Source organism: Lygodium microphyllum, chromosome 7 (genome assembly GCF_053477565.2).
Source record: "Lygodium microphyllum isolate KBCC chromosome 7, Lygodium_microphyllum_v1.1.10, whole genome shotgun sequence".
NCBI classification, from domain to species: Eukaryota; Viridiplantae; Streptophyta; class Polypodiopsida; order Schizaeales; family Lygodiaceae; genus Lygodium; species Lygodium microphyllum.
The window spans coordinates 14,625,808-14,652,111 of record NC_141141.1 but is presented as its reverse complement, the minus strand read 5'-3'; the positions used below and the strand labels follow the sequence as shown (position 1 = coordinate 14,652,111).

General features: G+C 40.1%; 1 protein-coding gene across 1 annotated transcript; it reads left to right on the top strand.

Annotated features, from left to right (window-relative positions):
- The first annotated feature begins 21,899 nt into the window (after window positions 1-21,899).
- On the top strand, window positions 21,900-24,974 carry LOC148033200 (LRR receptor-like serine/threonine-protein kinase FEI 1). Its single transcript, XM_087681073.1, has one exon. It carries the CDS (start codon window positions 22,344-22,346, stop codon window positions 24,444-24,446), a length of 2,103 nt encoding a protein of 700 aa, XP_087537199.1. The 5' UTR covers window positions 21,900-22,343; the 3' UTR covers window positions 24,447-24,974.
- The last annotated feature ends 1,330 nt before the right edge of the window (window positions 24,975-26,304 follow it).

Here is a 26,304-nt window from a genome sequence, read left to right as displayed (position 1 = left end):
GAGTTCCATTGGGACAATTGATATAGTTATGCCCAATGTTGTGGCACTCGGAGCATCGGTGTTTAGAGTGCTTTGGACATTCCTTTTTGAAATGACCTAACTCCCTGCAATAGAAACAACGTGGAGCTTTATCACTTGCGGTCGCAAGGTTTTTGGTGGTCCTTGGTAGGAGTTTCTTCTTTAGACCAAAGTGTCCTAGGATTCTTTTAGCAGATTGGAGTGGTCCTTTATCTTGGAAACTACATTTCCAGATTGTCATGTCCTTAGATCAGGACTGAGCTCCATGGACAATTGGCTTTGCTTGTAATACTAAAGAATACTTCCAAGCTTCGACATTCTGGTAAGACCCAATCTATATTAGTTGAGAAGAAATGACTTAAGAGAAATTCATTGCACATTATAACTATCATTCCTTGCCAGAGTATCTCTAATCATTTGCAAGTTCTAGGCTCAAAATAGATGCAACTCATATTACTCAAGTTAACTGTAGTTACAAGAGTAAAGTTTATTCCAATACAAGTTGTATTTTATGTCAACAAAATTTCTAGGATTTCTAATGATCCTGAAGTGATGTAGTAGGTTCTAAATCTTCGTCTTCATTTGATTCCTCTATATATCCGAAGACTGCACTTGTATAGCTTCGTTTTCTTGGAGGCTCCGTATATTTTGGACTTAAGTTAGGGCAATCTGCTTGGACATGTCCTAGTTCATTGCAATTGAAACATTGACGGTAGGGACATCTCCTACGGATGTGCCCTATCTCTCCACATGTATGGCATCTCTTACCCAGATCTCGGGAGTCATCTTTACTAAAATTTTCCGATTTAAATTCTTGGACGATTGGATTCACTCGGAGTAATGCGTCTTGCAAGTCCGTTGGACGCATTGCTTCAAGAGGGTGGTTCAGAGGAGTGTTTAGGCCAATGCAAAACTTGGATACTTGCTGCACAATATCCATAGGTGGTGCGTATTTTAGTAGGGTTACAAACTTTGAGTAGTAAGCTTCCAAAGTTAATTCTAGTTACTTTAGCTTGAAGAATTCATTCATCTTCAAAGTCCGGTAGGTTGGCGGAAGGTATCGTCCACGTACAACATCTTTTAGCTGAACCCAAGTAACAGTGGCTTCAGAAACACCTTGATCCTTGCACCATTGCTTCCACCATAACCTAGCCTGGCCAACTAGCTTAAGTTTGGCTATCATTGCTTGATTGGTAGAGGCAGTTCCTGAAGCAAAGAAATAGTCATCCATCGACTCAATCTAGATCTTTGCCTCTACTGCAATGTCTATCCCTTCTCCATCAAACTCGGATGTCTTAATTTGCTTGAGAAGGAATTTCTTCTCTTGCATGTCAACATTCGTGGGTGCAAAAGGTGCCTAACAATCAAGCCATACTGCTTAGATTATTTTGTTTAGGATATGTCTACAAACCATACATTAATCAATCACGTATCATTACAAAGTTTCGCTCTGATACCAATTGTGAGGGTGCCCGCCCATCGGCTTTCCAGGAACTCTTTTAGCGGTCAATCAAGAAACGAATCTAAGTGTCGCTGCCCGGCACTCCCAGGGAATGTTCCGAGTTTTGTCGCCTAGGGTTTCTCGAATCCGTCTCGCAACGGAACGTTCACGACCGAACCCACTAGGATCGACCTGAAATTCGGGTTTCTAGTTGTCAAGGTCTCTTGTTAGCATTCTAGCGTCGGGTTTTGGACATCCTACTTTACACAGAGATATCCGATCCGAAGCAAATCCATGCCGTACTTGGTTCAAAGAGAATGGGAAACGAGAGAGATGCATTGCTCAACCTCTCTACCCATAGGGCATAGTCCCATTTCGGTCCCCTAAAACGGCATGAATCGAGGTTCTATCCTAACAATTTCTAAGGTCGAAGATGGTAAACCTTGTGAGAAGCCTCCCAATTCTCTGGGACCACCCTGCCGTAGGACGAACCCGTTGGGGGTTCCGCCCACCCGCTTCCCTTAATAGCTTTAGTTTTCTAATTAGATCCTACCACATTTATGTGTGACACTTAAAATCATCTTCATTAATTAAGCCTTTTAGGGAACAGGGTTCGTTCGCATAACTTATAGCACAGACACAAAAACAGAGCAAAGCAGTCTATTGATAAACAAGTTCAAACAAGTTCCTTAACTTATCTTCAAGTTAATTTTTGTCTCCCGCCCATACAGGAGAAATTATGTATCGCTTCTGTCCAACAGAAGTATCCCTTCTGCCTTGTAGAAGTAACTGGTCCAATTCACATGGCACCACAAACTCAATCCTTTATCTAGAATAGGATCTCCCAACATGCCCAGATGTTGGGGGCCACGGAGGTCTTCAACTCCATTCTAGACCTAACAAGGGGTGTCCAAAGCTCCAACTGACCCACAAGCTGTCTAGTAGCGAAACATCATTCCCGTGGTTGGCCTTTTCACCACTCGACCTTCGGCCCATGAATCGAGCAGTGCCCTCTCGGGTTAATACGTGGTGCGACCATGGAGGTGATCCACCCGTACAATATATCCTTCCTTAATTAAATCCTTTAAGAATCAAGCACAAACAAGGCATTCAGCCTAATATCATTTTCCAAGAAAACATTCCTTTAATCCCATGGCGACTTGTCATCATCACAGACCCTTGCCATGCATTTACCATAAATCACAAGCACTTGGAATAATCATCCAAACAACAACTAACAACCAGTTGAATATAAAAGAATTTAGGATGTTGCTCGATCAATCAACAAAACCAATTGCATTCTTTCCAACCAATGCAAGAATAGACGATACAACATTTCCATCGTATATTTGCTCTCTCCCTTGGGATCTAAGAGCAATACCATGCAAACATGTTCTTAACACTTCCTTCCTTTGGTTAGGGCATATGTTAAGGGTTCAAACACTATTCATGATGTAAGTTCTATAGGTCACTTATCTTGCTTGATAACCCAACCCTGGATTTGGATTGGCAAAGTCATTGTTATCCGACGGATCTCAAGACATCTTAGTTTTAACCCTTATGATTAATTTCTTGTACTAGCTCTTAGTCAAGTCATGAGGCAACTAGAAATTTATCCTCATATATCAAACATGTTATAGGTATAACGTGTGAATACTTAATAAGATAAGTGCGAGATGATCTCAAGTAATTAGACTCCTAGGCTCTTAGGCTAAGTACTTTTGAAGTATCTAAACTTTAAAACTAGTACTTTCTATTCATGATTCTCAATGTCGTATTCTTTTAGTAATTATGCTATTTGTAACCCTTGACTATACCTTAATCTAGCACTTGTATGCACGATCTTTTAATGTCGTTCTTTTGATGACTATGGCATTCATAACGCTTGACTAATTCTTCCTTGTAATTGCTCTACTAGCAAATAATTCATATGTAACTAGGTGCAATTATCTTCCCTTGATATATGCACTTCACAAAATCCATCTTCCGAGTAGGCGAGATGAAATTTATCATTTCCTATGACCTATTCTCGTGCAATAGTATGGGGCCTAACGTATCTCATACGAGAATCAAAGCAAGCATCTATCAATTTGAAAATACATTACTTACGAAACTGCAGTTGGATTGATAGTGATGCCTTTGCCCGAAGCCTTATTGCTAGTTGCAAGATTGTCATCTGCACGTGACATTCTTCGCTTGGAGGCCATCGTCCGCAGGTAGACTCAAGAGATTAAGAAGGTGGAATAGATTCAAGATGGGAGAGCGTAAGAGAAGATGGTTAAGTCGAGGATCAAGATAGAGGGAATTGAGCTAATTCTCTTTCTTGCAGCCTCACGGGGTGACTCTTCTCTCTCTCTCTCTCTCTCTCTCTCTCTCTCTCTCTCTCTCTCTCAAAATCTCTTTTAAGCTCTTCCTCACAATCTCTTGGAGGAGTATCCTCCTATCTACCTCTCTCTCGCAGCCTCTCGGGGTCTCCTTATGCTTCTATATGCCTCTCCCATGCCTCATATTTATAGTGAATTAGAGAAGAGGGCTTGTGGTTGAGAAGTGGAGCTCTTTGTGGAGGGGGATCTTGGAAAGATCAGTGATCTGATGCTCAGATCATAAATCTGATGGTTCCATTGGCTTCGAAAGGGGGGTAAAACACCAAGACACTTGGTTAGAAGGCTCTTAGTTCACTCCTCCTTCCTTTCTCTATTCAAAGTGCTGTCCATTGCCTGTATACTGCGATCGCGGCGCGCATGATTTCACAAATCCTCTCTTTATTTTTTTCTTTTTATAAAATCTCCAAACTAACTAAAGTATCACTTATCTTTTCTTTTAAATATCATTCAGTTCTAAAAATCTCCATATCTTTTTTTTTAAAGGATAATATCTAAAATATCTAAAATATACTAGTTTTGCCCAAAATCTAATATTTTTGGACCATCCAAACTATACACATTAACCTAGTGATTAATATAACTCATAAGTCTCGTTCACATTGCAATTTACGTGAAGGATGGCTACGGTCCCTGTCAATCCGAGAAAAATATCGAATTTACGACTCTTGATTTTTCTAAATAAAATATTTTAAATTAAATAAAAATTATTAACAATTAATGTTAGTTAGTGTTTACCTTAATTATTCTTTAGTTAGTAAACTTACTAACTTATTAATTGACTAGCTAACTTTCGAATCAACCAACTAACTTTTATTGTGTAGAGATATTACACCTACACAAGATTGTGTTTATGAGTCCAAGCTAATCTATCTTGGGACCTAATTCACTTGTGTAACAGTTGCTCTATATTGTTTATATCAACATGAATCTAGCCTTTATCTTCTATCCTTCATAACTCTTGCCATACTCTAGATCCGCATTTGTCACAAGCACAATACTCCCAATCCAAATATAACATTGTGGCAACGAACTACCTTACAAAATGAGCTGAAGCTTGAGCCACGAGAAAGAATGATGCTAGAACCACATCTAAGTTCCTTTGGGAGCAAGTAATCTCACAATTCGGCTACCCCATCAAACTGGTTAGTGAACCAAGGCACTCATTTCCTTAAGAAGTGATTGCCCACTTGCTTTTCACCTTCTTGATCATCCATAGGAAATTATCACCTGACTACCCTCAAGATAATGGTCAGGTAGAGTCCACAAACAAAATCCTAGTGAATGTCTTGACTAAGGTAGTCTCTACCTCATGCAGCACGACTAGGATAACAAACTCATGGTAGCAATATGGTCCTATAGGATGACAACCTATAAGATGGAAGTTGGGTAGACACCCTTCAAGTTAACCTATGGAACCAAAGAGATTCTGCCAATAGAGTTTTTTGTCCCTAGCTTGAGAGTAACATTACAAGAGCAATGGGATAGGAAAGAAGCATGGACCAAATGCTTAGTAGAGATGGAATGTCTCTTTGAGGCATGACTCCTAGCTACTCATGCACTAATCTATGAGAAGGTCAGACACAAGAGTTGGTTTGACAAGCATGTCAAACATCATGACTTTGAGAGTAAGGGGACCTCATATTGCTATGCTCACGGAAGGGCTATAAGTAGAAGATGAAATTCAGAGGGTTAAGGCATTTCAGAGTTTGCAATATTAGTCAAATAGGCAATGTAGAGCTCAAAACCTTAGAGGGAGAGGGGATAGGATTCTTTAATGGTAGTCATCTCATGAAGTACTATCCCCTAACCCATCCATTTCATGACCCACCAATGCTGTAGCCATGTGTTAAGATAAGAGTACCCACCATCACAGAATTCGAGGATACGGATGAGGAGGCAATAGAACCTACTTATTTACGAACCACAGTCATTGCTCAAAGGACATGCACTTTTGATGTGCTCATTGATGAGGAAGCTGACTCCAAAATCCTTACTTCACAAGTATTGGACTCTCATTGGTTAGTCCCAATTGCAACCCATGAATGCTAAGCTCAGCCCATTTGGGGGACAATCCTACCCTGTGCTAGGGAGGTGCAAAGTAGTGGTCTCTATTGAGACTAAAAGCCTACCCATGATTTTCTATGTCCTACCTAACAACAAGGCTGCAAGTAAGGAATCACTGCTAGGATGCACTTTTAAGAAGCATGCACATTGCAATGTCAACTACGGACTTGCAATGCATTCACCTCACCATTGGCAATGCGAGGATAGTAACGACTTTTAGCAACAAGGGCAGTGTGGCTCGATCCAAGTCTGTAATGTCACTGATAGAGCGGTACCTAACACAGAGTCCAAGGAGGGGGTTCATGACTCATCTTGCCTTGCCGAGACTGACCAATCACAACTCAAGGGAAACTCCACCAAGACCATTGAATGACAACTAAAATGGATACCTAAATGACAATCATTGCTATCTAGGAGCCGACTCGCATGGACCCATAACTCACGAATATCACATGCTAGGCGTAGGAGACATAGTTGGCATTCTAGAACTCGACGTTAGTCAAGCCACGATGGGTACCCACAACCTTATTACGCACACAAGGCTACTATGAGAGCAAAAACTAGATTTGGGTGTGTAAGATCAAGGGTAGCACACGTGCCCCTCAACCATCTACTACTAGCCCATCTCCAAAGATGTGTGAGCCACCTAAACCTGCTAAACTGCTTGAGTCAAAAACCAAACCGATTGAACCTCAACAAGTCCACTGATCAACCATCATTTGAGGCATGGATTGTGGCCACTGTGGATTTGGTGCACTGTACTGTGATACTGGGGGCATCTGTTGGCAGGGGTAGGGGACAGTCCCTGGGACTGCATTTGGTGGGTACATCATTCCTGGCATCAGAGGAGGTAGGACTCCTCTTCCTGGATTCATCGCCAATCTAGCTTCCACTTCATCGTACAGTCTTGCACCTTTTGTTGCAGCTTGCAATGTGGCTGGTCTTTGCAACTCCACAAACTTACAGACTTCTGGTTGTAATCCTCTGAGAAACACCCCCTTTTGAATGCCATCATCTAGATTATGGTTAGTCCATCTCTTCAGGATGGATTCCATTCGTGAGACGTAAGCTTCTACTCTTTCTCTAGAGGACTGACTTAAATTCATAAATTCCTCTCGCATCCGCTCTTCAAAACCTTCACGCCTGAATTTAGTGAGGAAGGCCAACTTCAGGTCGTCCCATGTGCCAAAAGTTCCTGCTGCTTGTCTCTCATACCACTGAAACGCCGCACCCTTGAAAGTGGCGGGGAATATTGCTAACCAATGCTTAGGGGTCCTGGCATTGTTAGCCACACATGCTACCATAAACTCTGCTACATGAAGATCGGGGTCTTCATTGTACTCCCCCTTAAAAATTGGCAACGGGACTACATTTGTTGGGCTGTCATCATCAATATTTCCAGGACGGATCTGGCTTGGAAGTGGACCTCCAGCAGGAGGAGGAAGGGCTTGATGTGCCATTGGGACTTCTGTAAAGAGTTCCGCAAGGGTGTCAAAGGCAGCTTCTGCTGCAAGCTCGTTCTCAGCTTTGATTTTTGCTTTCTCTCTTCTCACGTACCTCTGGACTCATTCTAACGCTTGTCTCTTTATTGCGTCATTCATCAGGGGGTTGGCTCCACTATGTTGTTAGTGCTCCACAGAGGGATAACAGAAGGCTTCAGTCTCTGGAGGACTCTCTTGCCAACATTTCTTCTACTTCTTCCTTTTCAACGTCTCTGAATTCTTCTTTCATACCACTGCACAGAGGAAGCTATTTGGTTCTGAAGGTGTCAAAATGCATACGTCTAAGCATTGTGGTGGTGCCATCATCATAGTAGTGCCAGCTTCTGATGGTTTCAACAGTGTATGTTGTGAAGAACACTCTGTCTACCAACTTCCAATGGGTTGCCAATTGAACAAATAGAAGATTATCAGTACACCAAGCATCCCATGTATCTTGCTGTTGAGCATCCACGAACAAATTCTGACTCTTTTCCTTCTTGTCTTTGTGAACCTCTACAGACCAAGACTCCTGAAGCTTCTTCACAATCTCCCACTTGATGATGTCTGGAAACTTCTCAATGAATGCCAAATCTTCCATGTATGGTCATTCTCTCTGTTTATGCTCTTCAGTTTGTTTCCAAACAGTTTGCCACCAAGATGCAAGTTTCTGCTGCTTCAACAGGAAGAGGAAACTGTCCATCCCATAGAGCATGCATCATGATGGTGACGTGTTTCCGCCATTGTGGGATGAACTTCTTGTGAAAAGTGGCTTTGATTATGTGAAATTCCAACTCTTCAGTGGAAGAAGGAACTTTACAAACATCCATTGAATTCTTCTCTTCTTGGCAATGCCATTTCCTTCATTTTCAGCCTCCTCTGGTGCTTGTTGATGGCAAGCTTCCCCGGCTGCGCACCAAAAACATGGAGCCCCAAGAGGAACACCAAGGGAAAGGGACTTCTCTTGCAAGAAAATCTATCTTGTAACATCAACAAGCTTGTTTATTATGTTTCATATGATCACAATGAAGAAAAGAACACCAGGCACAACAAATCTTCATGCAGCATCATGTAGATCTCCCACGGATTTGATAGAATCAACCATATTCTTCAATATCTTCACAAAATCCATCAATATAACAAAGAAAGCAAAGGAATACACCATCTTTGAATGGAAATACATCACATAGTATTCATCTTCAATATCTTCATAGTCTTCTCTCTCAATCTCTCATATACAATCACTCTGTTTTAGTAGAATTGGCTATCTCTGAATCTCTCTCTCTCTCTCTCTCTCTCTCCATCAATAATACATCATATCCTCACCACAATCTCTCAAAATCACTCTCAATCATCTTTCTTAGGTCGTGGATACCCCTCCCAAGAGGTATGTCTGATATGAAGAGTCACCAGAGCCACTACAGTGTCCTTTCATAGCTCACTACTGTCACTTCACTCCAGTCTTCACTTGAGTCTTCAACAGCTACTTCTTTCACTTCTTTCAGCTCTTTTGCACTTGTATTCACCTCTTTCCAAGGCTAGAAAACTTTCCCAAGCTACACTCTCATCCATCAGAACACATACAGAAGCATACAGAACAGTCTACAGAACAGTACCAGAACAGCTACAGTACAGAGACAGTACAGACACTGAAGCTCTACAGAAGACCTACAGAAGGTTACAGAAGGTCATCAAAACCTCATAACTCATACTCAAACCATTCCAAACTCTCAAAAACTATTCAATAAGCTTTCACAAAATCTCAATCCCTATCAATCATCAATCCATCCCTCCTACAGAGAGAAAACAGAACAAAACAGAAGCTATACAGAAGGTATACAGAACCAATCAGAATCTATCAGAACATCACAGATACTAATAAACATTATGAACTTCCAAAACACAATCAATATCATCCAAAACACTCTCAAACCACTTCCAAACCAACCAATCATCTCATAAAATCAACCATTCAGCTCTCAAAAACAACAAAAATCAGCCAAAAAACAGGTCATTTCAACACTCAACAATTACCGAGAAGGTTGCATCATACCCTTGCAATTGTAACATTTTTCCAAAGTGATCTTTAAGAACATGAACTCTTTTCTTGAAATCTGCTTGAAGAGCATGCAGGTCTTGCTGATGGCTCCAAAATTGTGGATAAACTATTGACATTGCCTCCAATAGTTCATCTCTTAAAAATAATTCTCTTATTTCTTGTGACACAGGTTGTGCAACTTGTGCTAATGTGATTTTAACACTCTCCACTACATTATTAAAAGTTTCCATCTTTACAGGCTGTCCTCTAACAAGCCATCCTCGAACTTGCTTCCTAGAGACATAAAGATGTACCAACTTTGAATGTACTTTGATGCATACTATACCATTTCCCTTTATCTTTAAAAAGCTCTTGCTAGGTTCTGATTGAAAGGTCATGATCTCATGCCATCTTTTGAATCTCTCATCACGCAAAGGATGATTCATATTTGCATAAAAAGATTATTGAGCATCACTGGTTTCTTTTTTTTCTTTTTGTAATGTGTACAAAAGCTTATAAGCATCCCAAGTGAACAAAAGTCTACAAGAAGGCCTCTTCCTTTTACATAGAAATGGCTTCTTCTTTTGTCCTATCCATCTTCTCTTATGTAAGTGACCTCTTTATTTTGTAAGATTCCGTCTAGTGAGGAGTGTCAAGTAGGTCACAAGCCAAATGAACAATGGAGCTTGGTTGCACTGGGACCCTCCTCATGATACGTCATCAAGCATAGTTCCCAAAAGTTTCAAAAATGGGGAAATGGAAACACATTTTGGAGTCAAATTGGAGTTTCAGCCTTGGTCCGAAACAAGGAAATGGGAATCATTTTTCTATGATTATATATTGTTACTAATGGACTTACACATGTCAAACACAACTTGTGCAAATTCTTGAACTTGCCTTCAAATAGTGCCAAGATAAATCACGTACGAGTGACAAAATGCATTATCATTGATCAACATGCTAGAGACTCAACTTTCATGATAGTTTATTGAGATCAATCCAAGACATCACATGCAACCTTGTGAACGAGTGAATTCTCCTAAGAGTATGATCTTGCCCGTATTTTTCAAGGGCCTAAGGCCCACTACATGCACACTCCACAAATCAACCCTCAAGTAAGTGCCATAATGTATCAGGTTTTGGATTAGTGGTTGGGAGAAGTGACAAACAACATGCATAGCCTCCTAAGGAAGCCAAAGGGGCTGCAAGTGGTTTCATCTTATCAAAGGGGCTACAATGATACCCACCACCAAGACCATAACTTGCAAGAATTATAAGTGAAGAAAAGGTGCCCATAAACTTTGAAGAGCCTTCAACCCACAAACCACAACTCAACTTGGTCAAAATCTAAGTAAGACATCATAAAATCGATCATTCACTCATTGACTTTTTTTTTGTTACTCAATGGTTGAGCGGTGAGCTCCCTCTACATTTTGAGTAACATCATCATTAGTTTTTCAACCCTTCATATTTACCTTATTTCATCTAACAATGTCCATGATCTTTCACCTTTATAAATCATTGAGATTTTTAAATATCAATGGATATTTGTGTATATTGCAATTTTTTTCCCTTAAAGGTTTAATGACTTGCCTAAATTTATGCTACCTCCTAGGAAAATATTTATAGGGATTTGCCTAAATTTGTTACGTTGCCTCATGCTCCAAAGTGTAGATGTTTCTTCTTCAGGAAACTCTCTCTCTCTCTCTCTATATATATATATACACACACACACACACACACACACACACACACACACACACACACACACACACACACACACACACACACACACACACACACACACACACACACACACACACACACACACACACACACACACACACACACACACACACACACACACACACACACACACACACACACACACACACACACACACACACACACACATACACGTGCATGTGCATGTGTGGTGTGCCGTGTGCCGTGTGTGTGTGTGTGTGTGTGTGCGTGTGTGTGTGTGTGTGTGTGTGTGTGCGTGCGCGTGCGCGTGCGCGTGCGTGTGCGCGTGTGCGTGTGCGTGTGCGCGTGTGCGTGTGCGTGTGCGCGTGTGCGTGTGCGTGTGCGCGTGTGCGTGTGCGTGTGTGTGTGTGTGTGTGTGTGTGTGTGTGTGTGTGTGTGTGTGTGTGTGTGTGTGTGCAAAACATAGAATCAAGTGAAATTGCGGCTCACTATAATAGCAAGATTTATGTTTAATAACCTTGTGCATACAAAAAAGAATTATGTTGCATAAAAGAAAGCAAACTTTGAGAAAGAAATAGCAGTGGTAATGGCATCATTTTCAAGGTCATTATAAGATTGATGATAATCAAATGGCTTACATAATTTCTAGCATTAAATATTACAGGAAAAAAAGGAGGAAAGCTATCATTATTTAATTGAGAGAACACAAACTATAGAGGAAAAGGAGTGGATCCACTTCTCTTATCATAGCTAGTTAATTTTACACTACCCATTTCATTCCAATTTTCTCCCGTTTATTTACGTTAAGATAGACACATGCAATTAAAAATTACTTTGGAACACACACACACAATATCTCCTCTTCCTTCTTCTTTTTTGTAAACTTGTGCTGCATGGAAACTGATGACAAACATCATAAAGTCCCTAAGAACTCCAATATCTTAACACAAGACAAGGAAAATGTTCAATGCCACATGCTAGATATTATCCTTGATTTGTCTTTTCTAGATGCCTTTCTACTTGATTAAGATGTCAAGAATGAACATGTAGAGAGGCTTTTCTACTTGGTTAAGATGTCTAGAATGAACATGCAATCATGCATAAGAACCCTTCAACTAGTATGATATATAAATAGGGCCAAGTAGGGAGAGATATTCATAATTAAGAGATATTAAATTTATGAATACTTTTGGCCTCTTGATTTTTTTCTTCTGGCATTATTAAACTGAAGAGAATAGAACATCGAAGAACTTGTTTGTTCATTACATAAAATCAAAACACTTAGAAATTTGGTAGTCATTATCCTAAATTAAATTGGACATATCAGTTCAAAAAACTTAATCAACTTCAAATATACGCAATCCAAACCAAAAAAATGTTTGTCTTTGCTAAAGTATGGCCTTTGTTCCAAAACAATAGAGCTCCTACAACATAATTGAGGTTATAATTACAAATCTTAAGGGGACTAGTTTTTGCAAATATACATTTCTAATTCATTGAAGCATACTAGCATTGTTAAAGATAGTGACCATAATTTACATAAATTTTACTATTTTAAAGAGGGGGCCATACTTCTCTTAACATTTTTAACATTTTATGTAACAAAGAATCAGCTTTTCACTTTCGTGATCCCCATATGCATTTGAAACATTATGTAATAATGAAGGACGACCTTACTTTTTCAATTCCCTTGCAACATGAAAGGTGTGCATCTATTCAAATCCCTCGAGTTTCTAATTAAAGGGAATAAACTCAATCCAAAATTTTATAGTTAAAGGGGTCAAACTCTATCCAAAATTTCTAAAGGGATTAGTATGTGACACTTTGCCTTGTATGATGGGCCCATTTATGATCAATTGTATTGTGTTGCATGATCAAGGGCTCAAAAGGCATGCTATTTTTATCCTCAAACATGTTTAATTCTCATGCTTTGTAGCTCAATAAAGGGCTAGATAGAGAGCATGTTACAAATCAAGTTTCATATTAGTGTAGTTATTCTGAAAATGGAAAAAAGTATTTGTATCAAGTATGAAAATTATGAGACATGACACTCCTTAGAAGTAAGAAACAAATAAATTTGTATTAGCATCCTCTAAGACACCTCAAAGGCACATAACAAAAAATGGCACACACCAATGTTTAGTTGCAATGTGTTTCCAAGTGCCAATACCAAATAAGAGAAAACCCAACTACTATCGCTACGAGTTATTTGAATACATAATGATCCTAAAGAAACTTAGTACCAATTAAACATTTTGAACCTCTACTATAGCTTTACTACTACAACAATAAACTGCCCATTTACTCTTTCCTAGCTTTCTTCATATTGGCAATTTTACCTGGTCATGCTTTGACACCATGATATCAAGTATTGAACCAATGACTTAGCAATCAATGCCCTTTATCTCTACCAAATGTATGTTGACTTGGGAACTCTCTCGAATTGCTCACATAACCTTGATCCAATTAGAGAACCAATACTTACTTAAAAATGTATATTACATGTTGAGGTCTAAAAGCAAGCTACCCAAATTTTGACTTGAAAACAAAGTCATAAATTTTACATGACAAATGTCCTAAAGGTTAATGAATAAAGAGAAAGTGTATATGCACATGTGTGTACGTAAGTGTATAGGATATTTGAATCCAAAAAGGTTCAAACATTGATGTTGTGAAATAATGTCATAATACATATTGGGATAGTTCCTATAACATACACTCTCCTCTTTCATCTTAGTGTTCACATGGACGCTTTTGTGTTATCTTGCTTGAGGTCTTTAATGTTTGGGAATCTTTTTTGGTTTGCAAGAAAATGCTCATCTGTCGATTTTTCAACATCAACTGGTTCAAACCTCCAACCCCCTTATTCTACTTGGTTTAAGATAATCATATATTCAAGAAATAGTCGATACAAATTGTTAAATTTGGGAGGAAATTTTATAACTCCTTAGAGAGATTCTAAATTTTAGAAGTTAGGATTATATGATCAAGAAACTTGTAAACGAAGAAACAACTTGCAAATTGTCAATGTTGAAGGTTCTTGTATTGGCTTCAAAATTTTGTTCTAGAGTTTCTCTTCTCTCTCTCTCATAAAGAAATAGGGTGGATTAGTTTCCTCCTAGAACTTGCTTGAGTTTGGGAAAAGTTTCTTGAAAATTGAGGGAGGGAACTTTTCCTTCTTGAAAATACATAAATTTGATTATAATTTTGCAAGAGCATGAAGAAAAAATTGGTTAAGTTTTAAAAACTCTCCTCAATGTTCAATGAGGAGGACCCATTTCTGGTTCAATTAAACACACACACACACACACACACATATATGTCACTCTCCTCCCCCACCCCACGCGGGTGCATGCACAAAAAAACAAAACCATTCGCAATTTGGCAAGTCTATCGAGTACATGGTCCTTAAGGCCCGAACAAGCCTGCACAAGGTATGGGAAATTCGGAATGAATTGGTCAACCCAAGACACCCTGCATACACTCCATCGAAGCATGAACCGAAAGTTTGACTTTGCAGGTCTAGAACATTCAAAGTCCCAAACCCTAAAACCCCCCCTTTCTCTACATACACAACACCACATAGCAGCAGGTGGGTGGGTGGGCACCCTTTTCCTGATTCTGATGGAAAAGGAAAAAGTGGATGTAAAGTCAGATTCTTGCGATTACAAATTGGCTGATCGATCACAAGTTCACACTTCACTGGTACACATAGAAGTCCAAACACATAGAAGCCCATTACCATTTCATTCAGAGCGGGTTCTAGCAAGTGATATTGACTTGGTTTATGTTAGCACATAGGATCAAGCTAATGACATTTTCACCAAGGCCTCAATGGGAGCTGAGAAGCTTCAATGCTTTATGATTATGTTTGGAGTTCGCAAGCTCATGTTGAGATCAAGGAGGAGTGTTGAGATGTTGAGCTCTACATGAGCTATCATCCATTACATGCCTTGACGATATGCCACAATATTATTCACTTGTGTGTTAGGTGAGTGACATGAGGATACGCCAGTGATTCTCCAGTTGGACTACACCCATGTAGTTCATCCTTGGTTATGGAACATTTATTGTGCCACCTCTTCTTTCTTAGCGAGTTCACACTCAGTGACCACATGTATATACATTGTGGTACTTTCATATTAGTCTTTTATCATGTTGTGAATTTAATTCTTTTGTATAGAGAAGAAGAAAGAAGAAGAAGAAGATTTCAACCCTATCTCTCTATGTTCTCAATATTGCTTGTGTGTGTGTGTGTGTGTGTGTGTGTGTGTGTGTGTGTGTGTGTGTGTGTGTGTGTGTGTGTGTGTGTGTGTGTGTGTGTGTGTGTGTGTGTGTGTGTGTGTGTGTGTGTGTGTGTGTGTGTGTGTGTGTGTGTGTGTGTGTGTGCGTGCGTGCGTGCGTGCGTGCACGCACGTGCTCTTGGGTGCTTCACCTCTCTCCCCTCTTGTCTATTTTCAACCACTACTTCTTGAATAATTGTAAGAATCTTCCAACATGTTGTAAGTGTTTTAAAGTTGGGCATCACATCAAATACTACATTGAAATGAAGCCTAAAAAGCCTATCCTTATTACAAAATCTATTTCATAGCTTGAACAAAAGAACGACAACTTTCAACAAGTTAATGATGATGATGATAAAATAGGGAAATAAGAAGAAAACTAATATTGGTAACAACAAGAATGATAATAAATTTCTTCCCTAGTAATGGAGTTATCTTATTCAATCAACTGTGATTCATCAAGCTCCAAAAACTATCAACAAGCGTGGCCCATTAATGACATTGAACTTAATAAGAATTTGCAAAGGGGCCCTAAATCAAAAGTACAAGAAGCCAAACCATTAAAAGGAGAGGGTATCACTATCCCTTCATCTTTGGATAGCAACAATGAGCTCCAAAAACTATCAACAAGCATGGCCCATTAATGACATTGAACTTAATAAGAATCTTCAAAGGGGCCCTAAATCAAAAGTACAAGAAGCCAAACCATTAAAAGGAGAGGGTGTCACTATCCCTTCATCTTTGGATAGCAACAATGAGCTGCTTAGCAAAGAGCTAAATGAACATGACCTCAATCATAACTTGGATGAGATAGAGAATTCATAGACTAAAAAAAAAGGAGTCCACCAAAAGACTCATTAGCAAGTATTCTCTCTAACAAAAATATCACTAAGAAAAGATACTCTAAATACACTAGCACGAAGGGTAGTTCCAATGTGTGAAGAAATGATAAGGGGAATGAAAAATACCTAAAACAAATACAGGATGATCAAAAACCTCAATGTAATATTCCTCAACAATAAATGTCCAAATAACCCAGTAAGGGCAATGATAATTAAAAATTGATTGTTAGACTCTTAAAATTTTCTAAATTTCTTATGGTGCAAGCACTAAAATTTTCTAAACCTCCTAAAAAACTTGCATGGCATATCAAGCATCTATAAGTGGTTCCACTTTTCCCATTCTCATGGCAATTTATGTTTTGAGCAACCTCATGATTATTTTTTCAACCCTTCTCATATTTACCTTATTTCATCTAACAATGTCTATGATCTTTCACCTTTATAAACCATTGAGCTTTTCAAATATCAATGGATATTTGTGTATATTGCAATTGTATTTTTTTTGCCTTAAAGGTTTAATGACTTGCCTAAATTTATGCTACCTCTCCTAGGAAAATATTTTATAGAGATTTGCCTAAATTTGTTATGTTGCCTCATGTTCCCAAGTGTAGATGTTTCTTCTCAAGGAATCTCTCTCTCTCTCTCTCTCTCTCTCTCTCTCTCTCTCTCTCTCTCTCTCTCTCTCTCTCTCTCTCTCTCTCTCTCTCTCTCTCTCTCTCTCTCTCTCTCTCTCTCTCTCTCTCTCTCTCTCTCTCTCTCTCTCTCTCTCTCTCTCTCTGTGTGTGTGTGTGTGTGTGTGTGTGTGTGTGTGTGTGTGTGTGTGTGTGTGTGTGTGTGTGTGTGTGTGTGTGTGTGTGTGTGTGTGTGTGTGTGTGTGTGTGTGTGTGTGTGTGTGTGTGTGTGTGTGTGTGTGTGTGTGTGTGTGTGTGTGTGTGTGTGTGTGTGTGTGTGTGTGTGTGTGTGTGTGTGTGTGTGTGTGTGTGTGTGTGTGTGTGTGTGTGTGTGTGTGTGTGCGTGCACGTGTGTGCGCACGCGCAGAATCCTCAATAGGGATACATAATTCTTACAAATAAGTTCATACTAGACGTAGCCAAGTAGTGTAGACATCCAGACTTGTAGAATAGGAGTGCAAGTATGACGATTCGATTAGATCACCCTTGATGTTACAAATTTTTAAAAAGCATTGATAGAAAGTGTGATAAAGAAATAGTAATTTCATTGACAAGGAATGAATACCACCCTTTTGACATTGATACATACTTGATTTGTCAATGTGTATATGCTAGAAATTAACAATGGCACAATAAGTCCACACTAAGTTTTATAAGTCCCTAGGTTAGGGTACCATTTCCATGAGAGAATTTTCTATGCAAGACTAAGACTAGAAATGTTAGGGTATTCAAATGCATACCCCTTAGATAGTGTATGTTACAACAAAGCAAAACATAACCAAGTATAGATGTAAAATCAATAGGCACAATGCAATGTTCAAAATTTTTAAATAATCCACATGTCCACATTTTAATATTAAAGAAACACCATCAAAGGAATTCAAATGAGTAATTTATATCATGAGATTGAGGCATATTACAAAGCATGAGTAATTTGTAACATGAGATTAAGCATGTTACAAAGCATGAGTTTCAATAAAATATGCCATAATAGGTGAAAAAGGGGTGCCTAAAGGGAGGATCTAGTATACTTGCAAACTGAATAGGGTCCATATTAGTGAAAATTAATTCAAAAATACCTACATTGCTGGTGTCAATGACTCACCCAAGTTTCAATGACTTGCCCTTATTGCCATCCTATCATATCGTATTAACAATTCACCCCAAGGGACCCTACGAGTGTATTAACAATCATCTCATATTAACAATTCACCTTAGAGGAGTCCACAAGTGTATTAACAATCATCTCGCACTTATTGCTCTCCTATCATCTCATATTAACAATTTCCCTTAGAGGATTCCATTAGGTGTGTGTGTGTGTGTGTGTGTGTGTGTGTGTGTGTGTGTGTGTGTGTGTGTGTGTGTGTGTGTGTGTGTGTTCAAAATGTAGAATCAAGTTAAAATGAGGCTCATTAGCAAGATTTATGTCTAATAACCTTGTTCATACCAAAAAAAAATTATGTTGCATAAAAGAAAGCAAACTTTGAGAAAGAAATAGAAATGTTAATGGCATCATTTTCAAGGTCATGATAAGATTGATGACAATCCAAATCAAGCTTTTCGAAATGGCTTACATACTTTCTAACATTAAATATTATAGGGAAAAAAGGAGGAAAACTATCATTATTTAGTTGAGATTTAACACCAAACTATAGAGGAAAAGGAGTGGATCCACTTCTCTTATCGTAGCTAGTTAATTTTAAACTACCCATTTCATTTCAATTTTCTCCCTTTTATTTAGGTTAAGATAGAGACATGCAACCAAAAATGACTTTGGAACACATGCACACAGGGGAACTGATGACAAACATCATAAAGTCCCTAGGAACTCCAATATCTTAACACAAGACAAGGAAAATGTTGAATGTCACATGGATATTACAAAAGCCAATAGTTGCTAGATATTATTCTTGATTTGTCTTCTCAAAGTCACATATCTTGTAGAGGTCTTTCTAATTGGTTAAGATGTCTAGAATGAACATGTAGAGAGGCTTGTCTACTTGGTTAAGATGTCTAGAATGAACATGCAATCACGCATAAGAACCCTTCAACTAGTATGATATATAAATAGGGCCAAGTAGGGAGAGATGTTCATAATTAAGAGATATTAAATTTATGAATACTTTTGGTTTCTTGATTTTCTTCTTGTGGCATTATTATACTGAAGAGAGAATAGAACATCGAAGAACTTGTTCGTCCATTACATAAAATCAAAACACTTAGAAATTTGGTAGTCATTATCCTAAATTAAATTGGACATATCAATTCAAAAAACTTGATCAACTTCAAATGTAGGCAATCTAAACAAACAATATGTTTGTCTTTGCTAAAGTATGGCCATTGTTCCAAAACAATAGAGCTCCTACAACATAATTGAGGTTATAATTACAAATCTTAAGGGGACTAGTTTTTGCAAATATACATTTCTAATTCATTGAAGCGTACTAGCATTGTTAAATATAGTGACCATAATTTACATAAATTTTACTATTTTAAAAAGGGGGGCCATACTTCTCTAAACATTTTTAATATTTTATGTAACAAAGAAGTAGATTTTCACTTTCGTGATCCCCATATGCATTTGAAACATTATGTGATAATGAAGGACGACCTTACTTTTTCAGTTCCCTTGCAACATGAAAGGTGTGCATCTATTCAAATCCCTCGAGTTTCTAATTAAAGGGGTGAACTCAATCCAAAATTTTATAGTTAAAGGGATCAAACTCTATCCAAAATTTCTAAAGGGATTAGTATGTGACATTTTGTATTGTATGATGGGCCCATTTATAATCAATTGTATTGTGTTGCATGATCAAGGGCACAAAAGGCATGCTATGTTTATCCTCAAACATGTTTAGCTCTCATGCTTTGTAGCCCAATAAAGGGCTAGATAGAGAGCATGTTACAAATCAAGTTTCATATTAGTGTAGTTATTCTGAAAATGGAAAAAAGCATTTGTATCAAGTATGAAAATTATGAGACATGACACTCCTTAGAAGTAAGAAACAAATAAATTTGTATTAGCATCCTCTAAGACACCTCAAAGGCACATAACAAAAAATGGCACACACCAATGTTTAGTTGCAATGTGTTTCCAAGTGCCAATACCAAATAAGAGAAAACCCAACTACTATCGCTACGAGTTATTTGAATACATAATGATCCTAAAGAAACTTAGTACCAATTAAACATTTTGAACCTCTACTATAGCTTTACTACTACAACAATAAACTGCCCATTTACTCTTTCCTAGCTTCCTTCATATTGGCAATTTTACCCGGTCATGCTTTGACACCATGATATCAAGTATTGAACCAATGACTTAGCAATCAATGCCCTTTATCTCTACCAAATGTATGTTGACTTGGGAACTCTCTCGAATTGCTCACATAACCTTGATCCAATTAGAGAACCAATACTTACTTAAAAATGTATATTACATGTTGAGGTCTAAAAGCAAGCTACCCAAATTTTGACTTGAAAGCAAAGTCATAAATTTTACATGACAAATGTCCTAAAGGTTAATGAATAAAGAGTAAGTGTATATGCACATGTGTGTATGTAAGTGTAGAGGATATTTGAATCCAAAAAGGTTCAAACATTGATGTTGTGAAATAATGTCATAATACATATTGGGATAGTTCCTATAACATACACTCTCCTCTTTCATCTTAGTGTTCACATGGACGCTTTTGTGTTATCTTGCTCGAGCTCTTTAATGTTTGGGAATCTTTTTTAGTTTGCAAGAAAATGCTCATCTGCCGATTTTTCAGCATCACCTGGTTCAAACCTCCAACCCCCTTATTCTACCTGGTTTAAGATTATCATATATTCAAGAAATAGCCGATACATATTGTTAAATTTGGGGGGGAATTTTATAACTCCTTAGAGAGATTCTGAATTTTAGAAGTTAGGATTATATGATCAAGAAACTTGTAAACCAAGAAAGATCTTGCAAATTGTCAATGTTGAAGGTTCTTGTATTGGCTTCAAAATTTTGTTCTAGAGTTTCTATTTTCCTCTTCTTCCTCTCTCTCTCTCTCTCTCTCTCTCTCTCTCTCTCTCTCTCTCTCTCTCTCATCAAGAAATAGGGTGGATTGGTTTCCTTGTAGAACTTGCTTGAGTTTTGGAAAAGTCTCTTGAAAATTTAGGGAGGGAAATTTTCCTTCTTGAAAATACATAAATTTGATTATAATTTTGCAAGAGCACGAAGAAAAAATTTAGTTAAGCTATGGGAAATGTGGCATGACTCGGTCAACCCAAGGCACCCCGAGGACACTTCATGGGAGCGTGAACCGAAAGTTTGACGTTTGAGGGGTGGAACATTCAAAGTCCCAAACCCTAAAACCCCCCTCCCCTTTCTCTACATACACAATGGCAACGCCACACAGCAGCAGGTGGGTGGGTGGGTGGGCGCGGCCGCCCTTTTCCTGATTCTGATGGGAAAGGAAAAAGTGGATGTAAAGGTCAGTCAGATTCCCATCCATCACAAACAAGCTCACACTCCCTCCACCCATTCTTACATACGAATATTCCTCCCCAGTAGTAGTAGTAGTAGTACTCCACAAATTATCCTGGCATGCATCATCACAGACGCTAATACTTAGATACGAATTATCCAATGTCAGAGTAATTTACATATATATATATATATACTCGGGCTGGCCGGCCCTATACACGATTCTTAGACGACCCAATAATTGCTATTTTCTTTTCCCTTTAAAAAAAAAAAAATAACAAACAAAGATTACGTGTTGGATGGGCCGTGACAATCATGTTGCCTTCCATAAGGAAACCAGCATTTAACCCAAAGCGCTCTGGTTTTGAAACACTGTTTTGGTTAATTTTGTGTAGTTGACGGGTTTTTGATTGCCTTGCCCATCACATGCAATGAAACCCGCGCCGGGTCAACACCCAAGCAACAGGACGGAAACACCCCACAAAAACTTAAAGAAGAAACGCAACACAAATTCCCAATTCACATCAGAGACGCGTTTGCTTTGCCCCTTGTATCGTATTCATACTGCTCTTTATACCTTCTCGCCATCTATGCTGTGCTGTCCTTGTATAGCCCTCTCCTCCTCCTCCTCCTCCTCCTCTCGATTCTCGAGTCTTCACCCTTCTCATATCCCCTTCTTTCTTCCCTGATTTACCTGTTTCCATACCCCTGCCTATCCCTTCAGTAAATGCTTCATTCCTGTCTCAGCTTCATCACCTCCATCCTGCAGAGAGAAGCACAAATTGAACTGGTTATTTGGATTAAACGCATTGCTCTTCTGACCCCTATTTTGCGTCAAGATCAAAAGCTTTCTGCAGACAAACAGAGCTATTGAGCCCCCTGTGTGACACTACTGTTACAACCCCATAAGAGCAGATACCAGAGAAGATCAAAAAGCAATTCCTTTGATAGAAGAGCTATGCACTTGTCTAGGTCAACATTTGTCCTCGGCCTATGTTTTACGAGCTTGTGCCTGGCATTTCTCTGTTCAGCCTCTGATTTGGAGACATTAATAGATTTGAAGAGTGGCTTCAATAACCCGAAAGAGCTGGCAAGCTGGAATGCCAATACAGAAGGGGCACCATGTAATGGTTGGTTAGGAGTGACCTGCCAGAACAACAGTGAGTATGTGGTGAAATTAGCCCTGCCTAAGGCATTCAAAGGTGGTCGAATCAGTCCAGCAATCAAGTATCTGACCCACCTTCAAGAGCTTGATCTATCAGCTAACTCATTGGTCGGTACCATCCCTTCTGGAATCAGTGAGCTCAAGAACCTGACAAGCTTGAATCTAGGCTACAATTATCTATCAGGGAACCTATCCCAGGATTGGAGCAATTTGACAAGCCTTGGGTCTCTTACCTTAACAGGGAATTCTCTGGAAGGACCTATCCCCAACTCCTTGTATGAGGCTGCAAACCTTCAAACGCTCAGGCTGGAAAACAATTCCTTATCAGGCGAAATACCCCCTCAGATTTTCCCCAACTTGAAGAGGCTAAGGTATTTTGCCATTGAATATAATAACTTTAGCGGCCACATCCCGGAAGAGATCGGGAGCTGTGTATCACTCCGAGCAGTCTTTGCTGGCTACAACCACCTCGACGGCCCCCTTCCTGACAGTGTGGGCAACTTGACCAAGCTGCTGTATTTCAATGTGAAGGGCAACATGCTCTCAGGACCAATTCCTGAAAGCCTAGGAAAGTTGAACAGCCTTCTCACCTTAGACCTCTCAGACAATAATTTTGCAGGGGCAGTACCCACATCCCTCTCTAAGTTCCATGCTTCTTCCTTTGCCAATAATCCTCATCTATGCGGGTATCCTCTTCTTGACAGATGCTCTCCCGCCGCACTTGCACCCACTGCCGCACCACCATATGGCAGAGCTGATCAATCTCCAGACAAGCGCACAAGCAAAGGCTCATCCAGCAAATACAAGATCATAGGAGCGGCGGTCGGGGGTGCAGTGGGTGCTGCTGCTGTTGTGCTTCTCTTGTTTCTCCTAATGCGGTGCCGGAAAGAGGACAAGGATCAGGTGCAAGTGCAGAATTGGCTCAGCCCAGACATCCAAGCCAACCATAGGAAGGGAAAGTTTGAGATATTCAACAGGAACTTCAGATACACATATGATGACATTGTCTCCAATGCAGGCTTCTTTGACACTGCCCATGTCTTGGGGAAAGGCAGGTTTGCAACAGTTTACAGATCCTTCTTTCCCGATGGCACCCAACTTGCTGTCAAGGTCTTCAGGCACGCAAATCTGCCTGCCAGCTTTGAGAAGGAGATTGAGATGCTGGCAGCTGTGAAACACCCCAACCTGCTCTTGATCAGAGGCTTCTATTCCAACCCTGCAGAGAAGGCAATCTTCTATGACTTTTTCCCCACAGGCACTTTGTATGATCTGCTGCATGGTGGGGATGAGGATGCAGGTGTAAAGCCTGATTGGTCAGCGCGCCAGGGCATCGCTCTTGGTGTGGCTCGGGCTCTGTCGTACCTGCACAGAGGCTATGGCACCAAGGTACTGCATAAAGATGTCAAATCCACCAACATCCTGCTGGAGACAGACCTCCTCCCTCGACTCGGCGACTATGGGTTGGTCCAGCTTGTTTCTGGAAAGCCTCAGGAAGTGGTGGAAACGCCCGGGTACACTGCTCCTGAGGTCCTCACAGGCAAGAAACACACCGAGAAATCAGATGTCTACAGCTTTGGCGTGGTGCTGCTGGAGCTCATCACGGGCAAGAAGGCAGTGTCATACATCCGTGAGAGGTCAGTCAACTTGACCAACTGGGTTACAAGGCTGCACAAGGAGAAAAGAGGCAAAGAGGTGCTGGATCCTGTGGCGTCCAAAACATGCCCTCTTCCTGAGTGTCTTGATAGAGCTCTCAACCTGGCAGTGCTGTGTGTGGATGCCAACCCCAACAGTAGGCCCACCATGTCTGAAGTCGCTGCCATCCTCGAAGGACTAAACTCCACCCCTTCACCCCATCGCAGCCCGGAGATGAGATTTGACAGGCCCCTGCTGCAATAAAAGCATCTCAAATGTATGTCCCCAAGTGTAAGATTACCAAAAAACCAAACTTGCTGGTCGGATTACTGATACTCAGACAAGGTCTATGCTGCTGCAAGGGAACCTGCTGAGATAGTATTGAGTGCTGTCCACATACATCGACAAATAAAAGGCAACTGCTTGATGTTGCATGCAGGTATCCGAAAGAGCTCGTCGGACTTGCAGCATTGGTGCTGTGGTCTGTTTCAGTATATTAGGCTTCTGCCAAGTATAGATCTCAGGAATCCGATTCTTTTGACCAGGTATCCCTAACAAATGTAGATCCAAACAACCTCTGTGAAGGCAGCTTCTGTGAGCTTGCCCAGCTAAGACTTCATGGCTCATGCTGATGCCTTCATTCATAAAAACTTTTCCTCACCATTGTACAGCAGCATTCACTATTCTTTTGAAGTCCAGGGAGCTGACTTTCCTGTTGAGTGTCCTCACATTGTGAGTTTCCACCCATTGCTGATATATAGAACAAACATTTCTATGAGGTGCGAATTTTGCCAACTGTTGCTTTAGAACTCAGGATGTGTGTGTGCCTTCTCGGATTTTACCCATTGCTTGTTGTTTAAAGTTAGCACGGTGTCTGTATCCTCTTTCTGAAAAGGGCTCCCACATCAAAAGCCCTTTCAGAATAGTAAGAGCCCCATAATTGTTGCCTAAAACCAGCAAGCAAGCAGTCAAGGGTCCTTATATTATCGACATGATCGCAGGCTTGGGGTCAGAAAACAGTAGCAATTTCATGTTAGAGAAGGAATGGGAGGAAAACCTCCACTAGGCGAAAAGTAGTGGGATGAAACATGAGGATTCCTAGCGATAAAAGGAAGAACAGTAAACAGGAACAGTAATAGGTTTACCCACTGTTTTGATCGAGGTGGCAAACCCGAACGATGGCTGTAAAGACAGAAGGCTAGGAAGAGCACCGAACAGAAAAGGAATATGATGCAAATAAACCGCTCGGGGATCTTGGAGGAGTACAGGGAGGGCTGCTGCTTCCCTTGAAGGATACTATAGAAACCCTCTTGGTCTAAGGCATCTGGGCGCGCATGCATGATGTGTGTGTGTCGGGGGGGAGCATGAGAAGCCAAGTTCGATTCCTAGCCTCTAAACTGGTGGATTTTTGGCGGGTGCTGTGAGGATACCAAACGCACTACAATGCCTACCTCTTCTTCTTCTTTCTAAATAACTCCAAAGCCAGAAGAAGTTCCAACAAGACAAGTAAACAATGGTTGATAAATCCTTTAGAATGTCCAAGGAAACAAGGAGAAGGTGAGATCCCCAAGGTGGAAGCAACATTGTATGACCAATTGACAGGCCTCTTGCACATATCAATGTTCGCACTCAATTGGCAATGTTTGAACTTCCATGCACTAGAGATGTTGACATTGTAACGTGTCCGCTAGAATCATTCCGGACACGTCTTAGCAGTCCATCGGGAAGGATGTCTAGAAAGCTCCGCCCGGCACTCCCATGGAATGTTACGGGTTTTGCAATCTAGGTCTTCCCGAGTCTGCCACGTAGCGGAAGTATCCTGGCCGTTCCCACTTAGGATCGACCTGAATTTGGGTTTTCCCGTTTGGTCATTAGCTAGCAACAACTAGCGTCAGACCCGAGCGAACTACTTTACGCAGAAACTCCAGGTCCGAAGTGGATTCACGCTGCACTTGGTTCAAGGAGAATGGGAAACGAGAGGGAAGCAAGGCTCGACCTCTCTGCCAAAAGGCATAGTCCCATTCCGTTCCCCTAAAACAGCCTGAATCGGGTAATCGGTACTTCCAAGTCATTGTTCTCCTTGCTTGTTTCGGTGATGACGATCATCCTCTGTTCGTCGAAG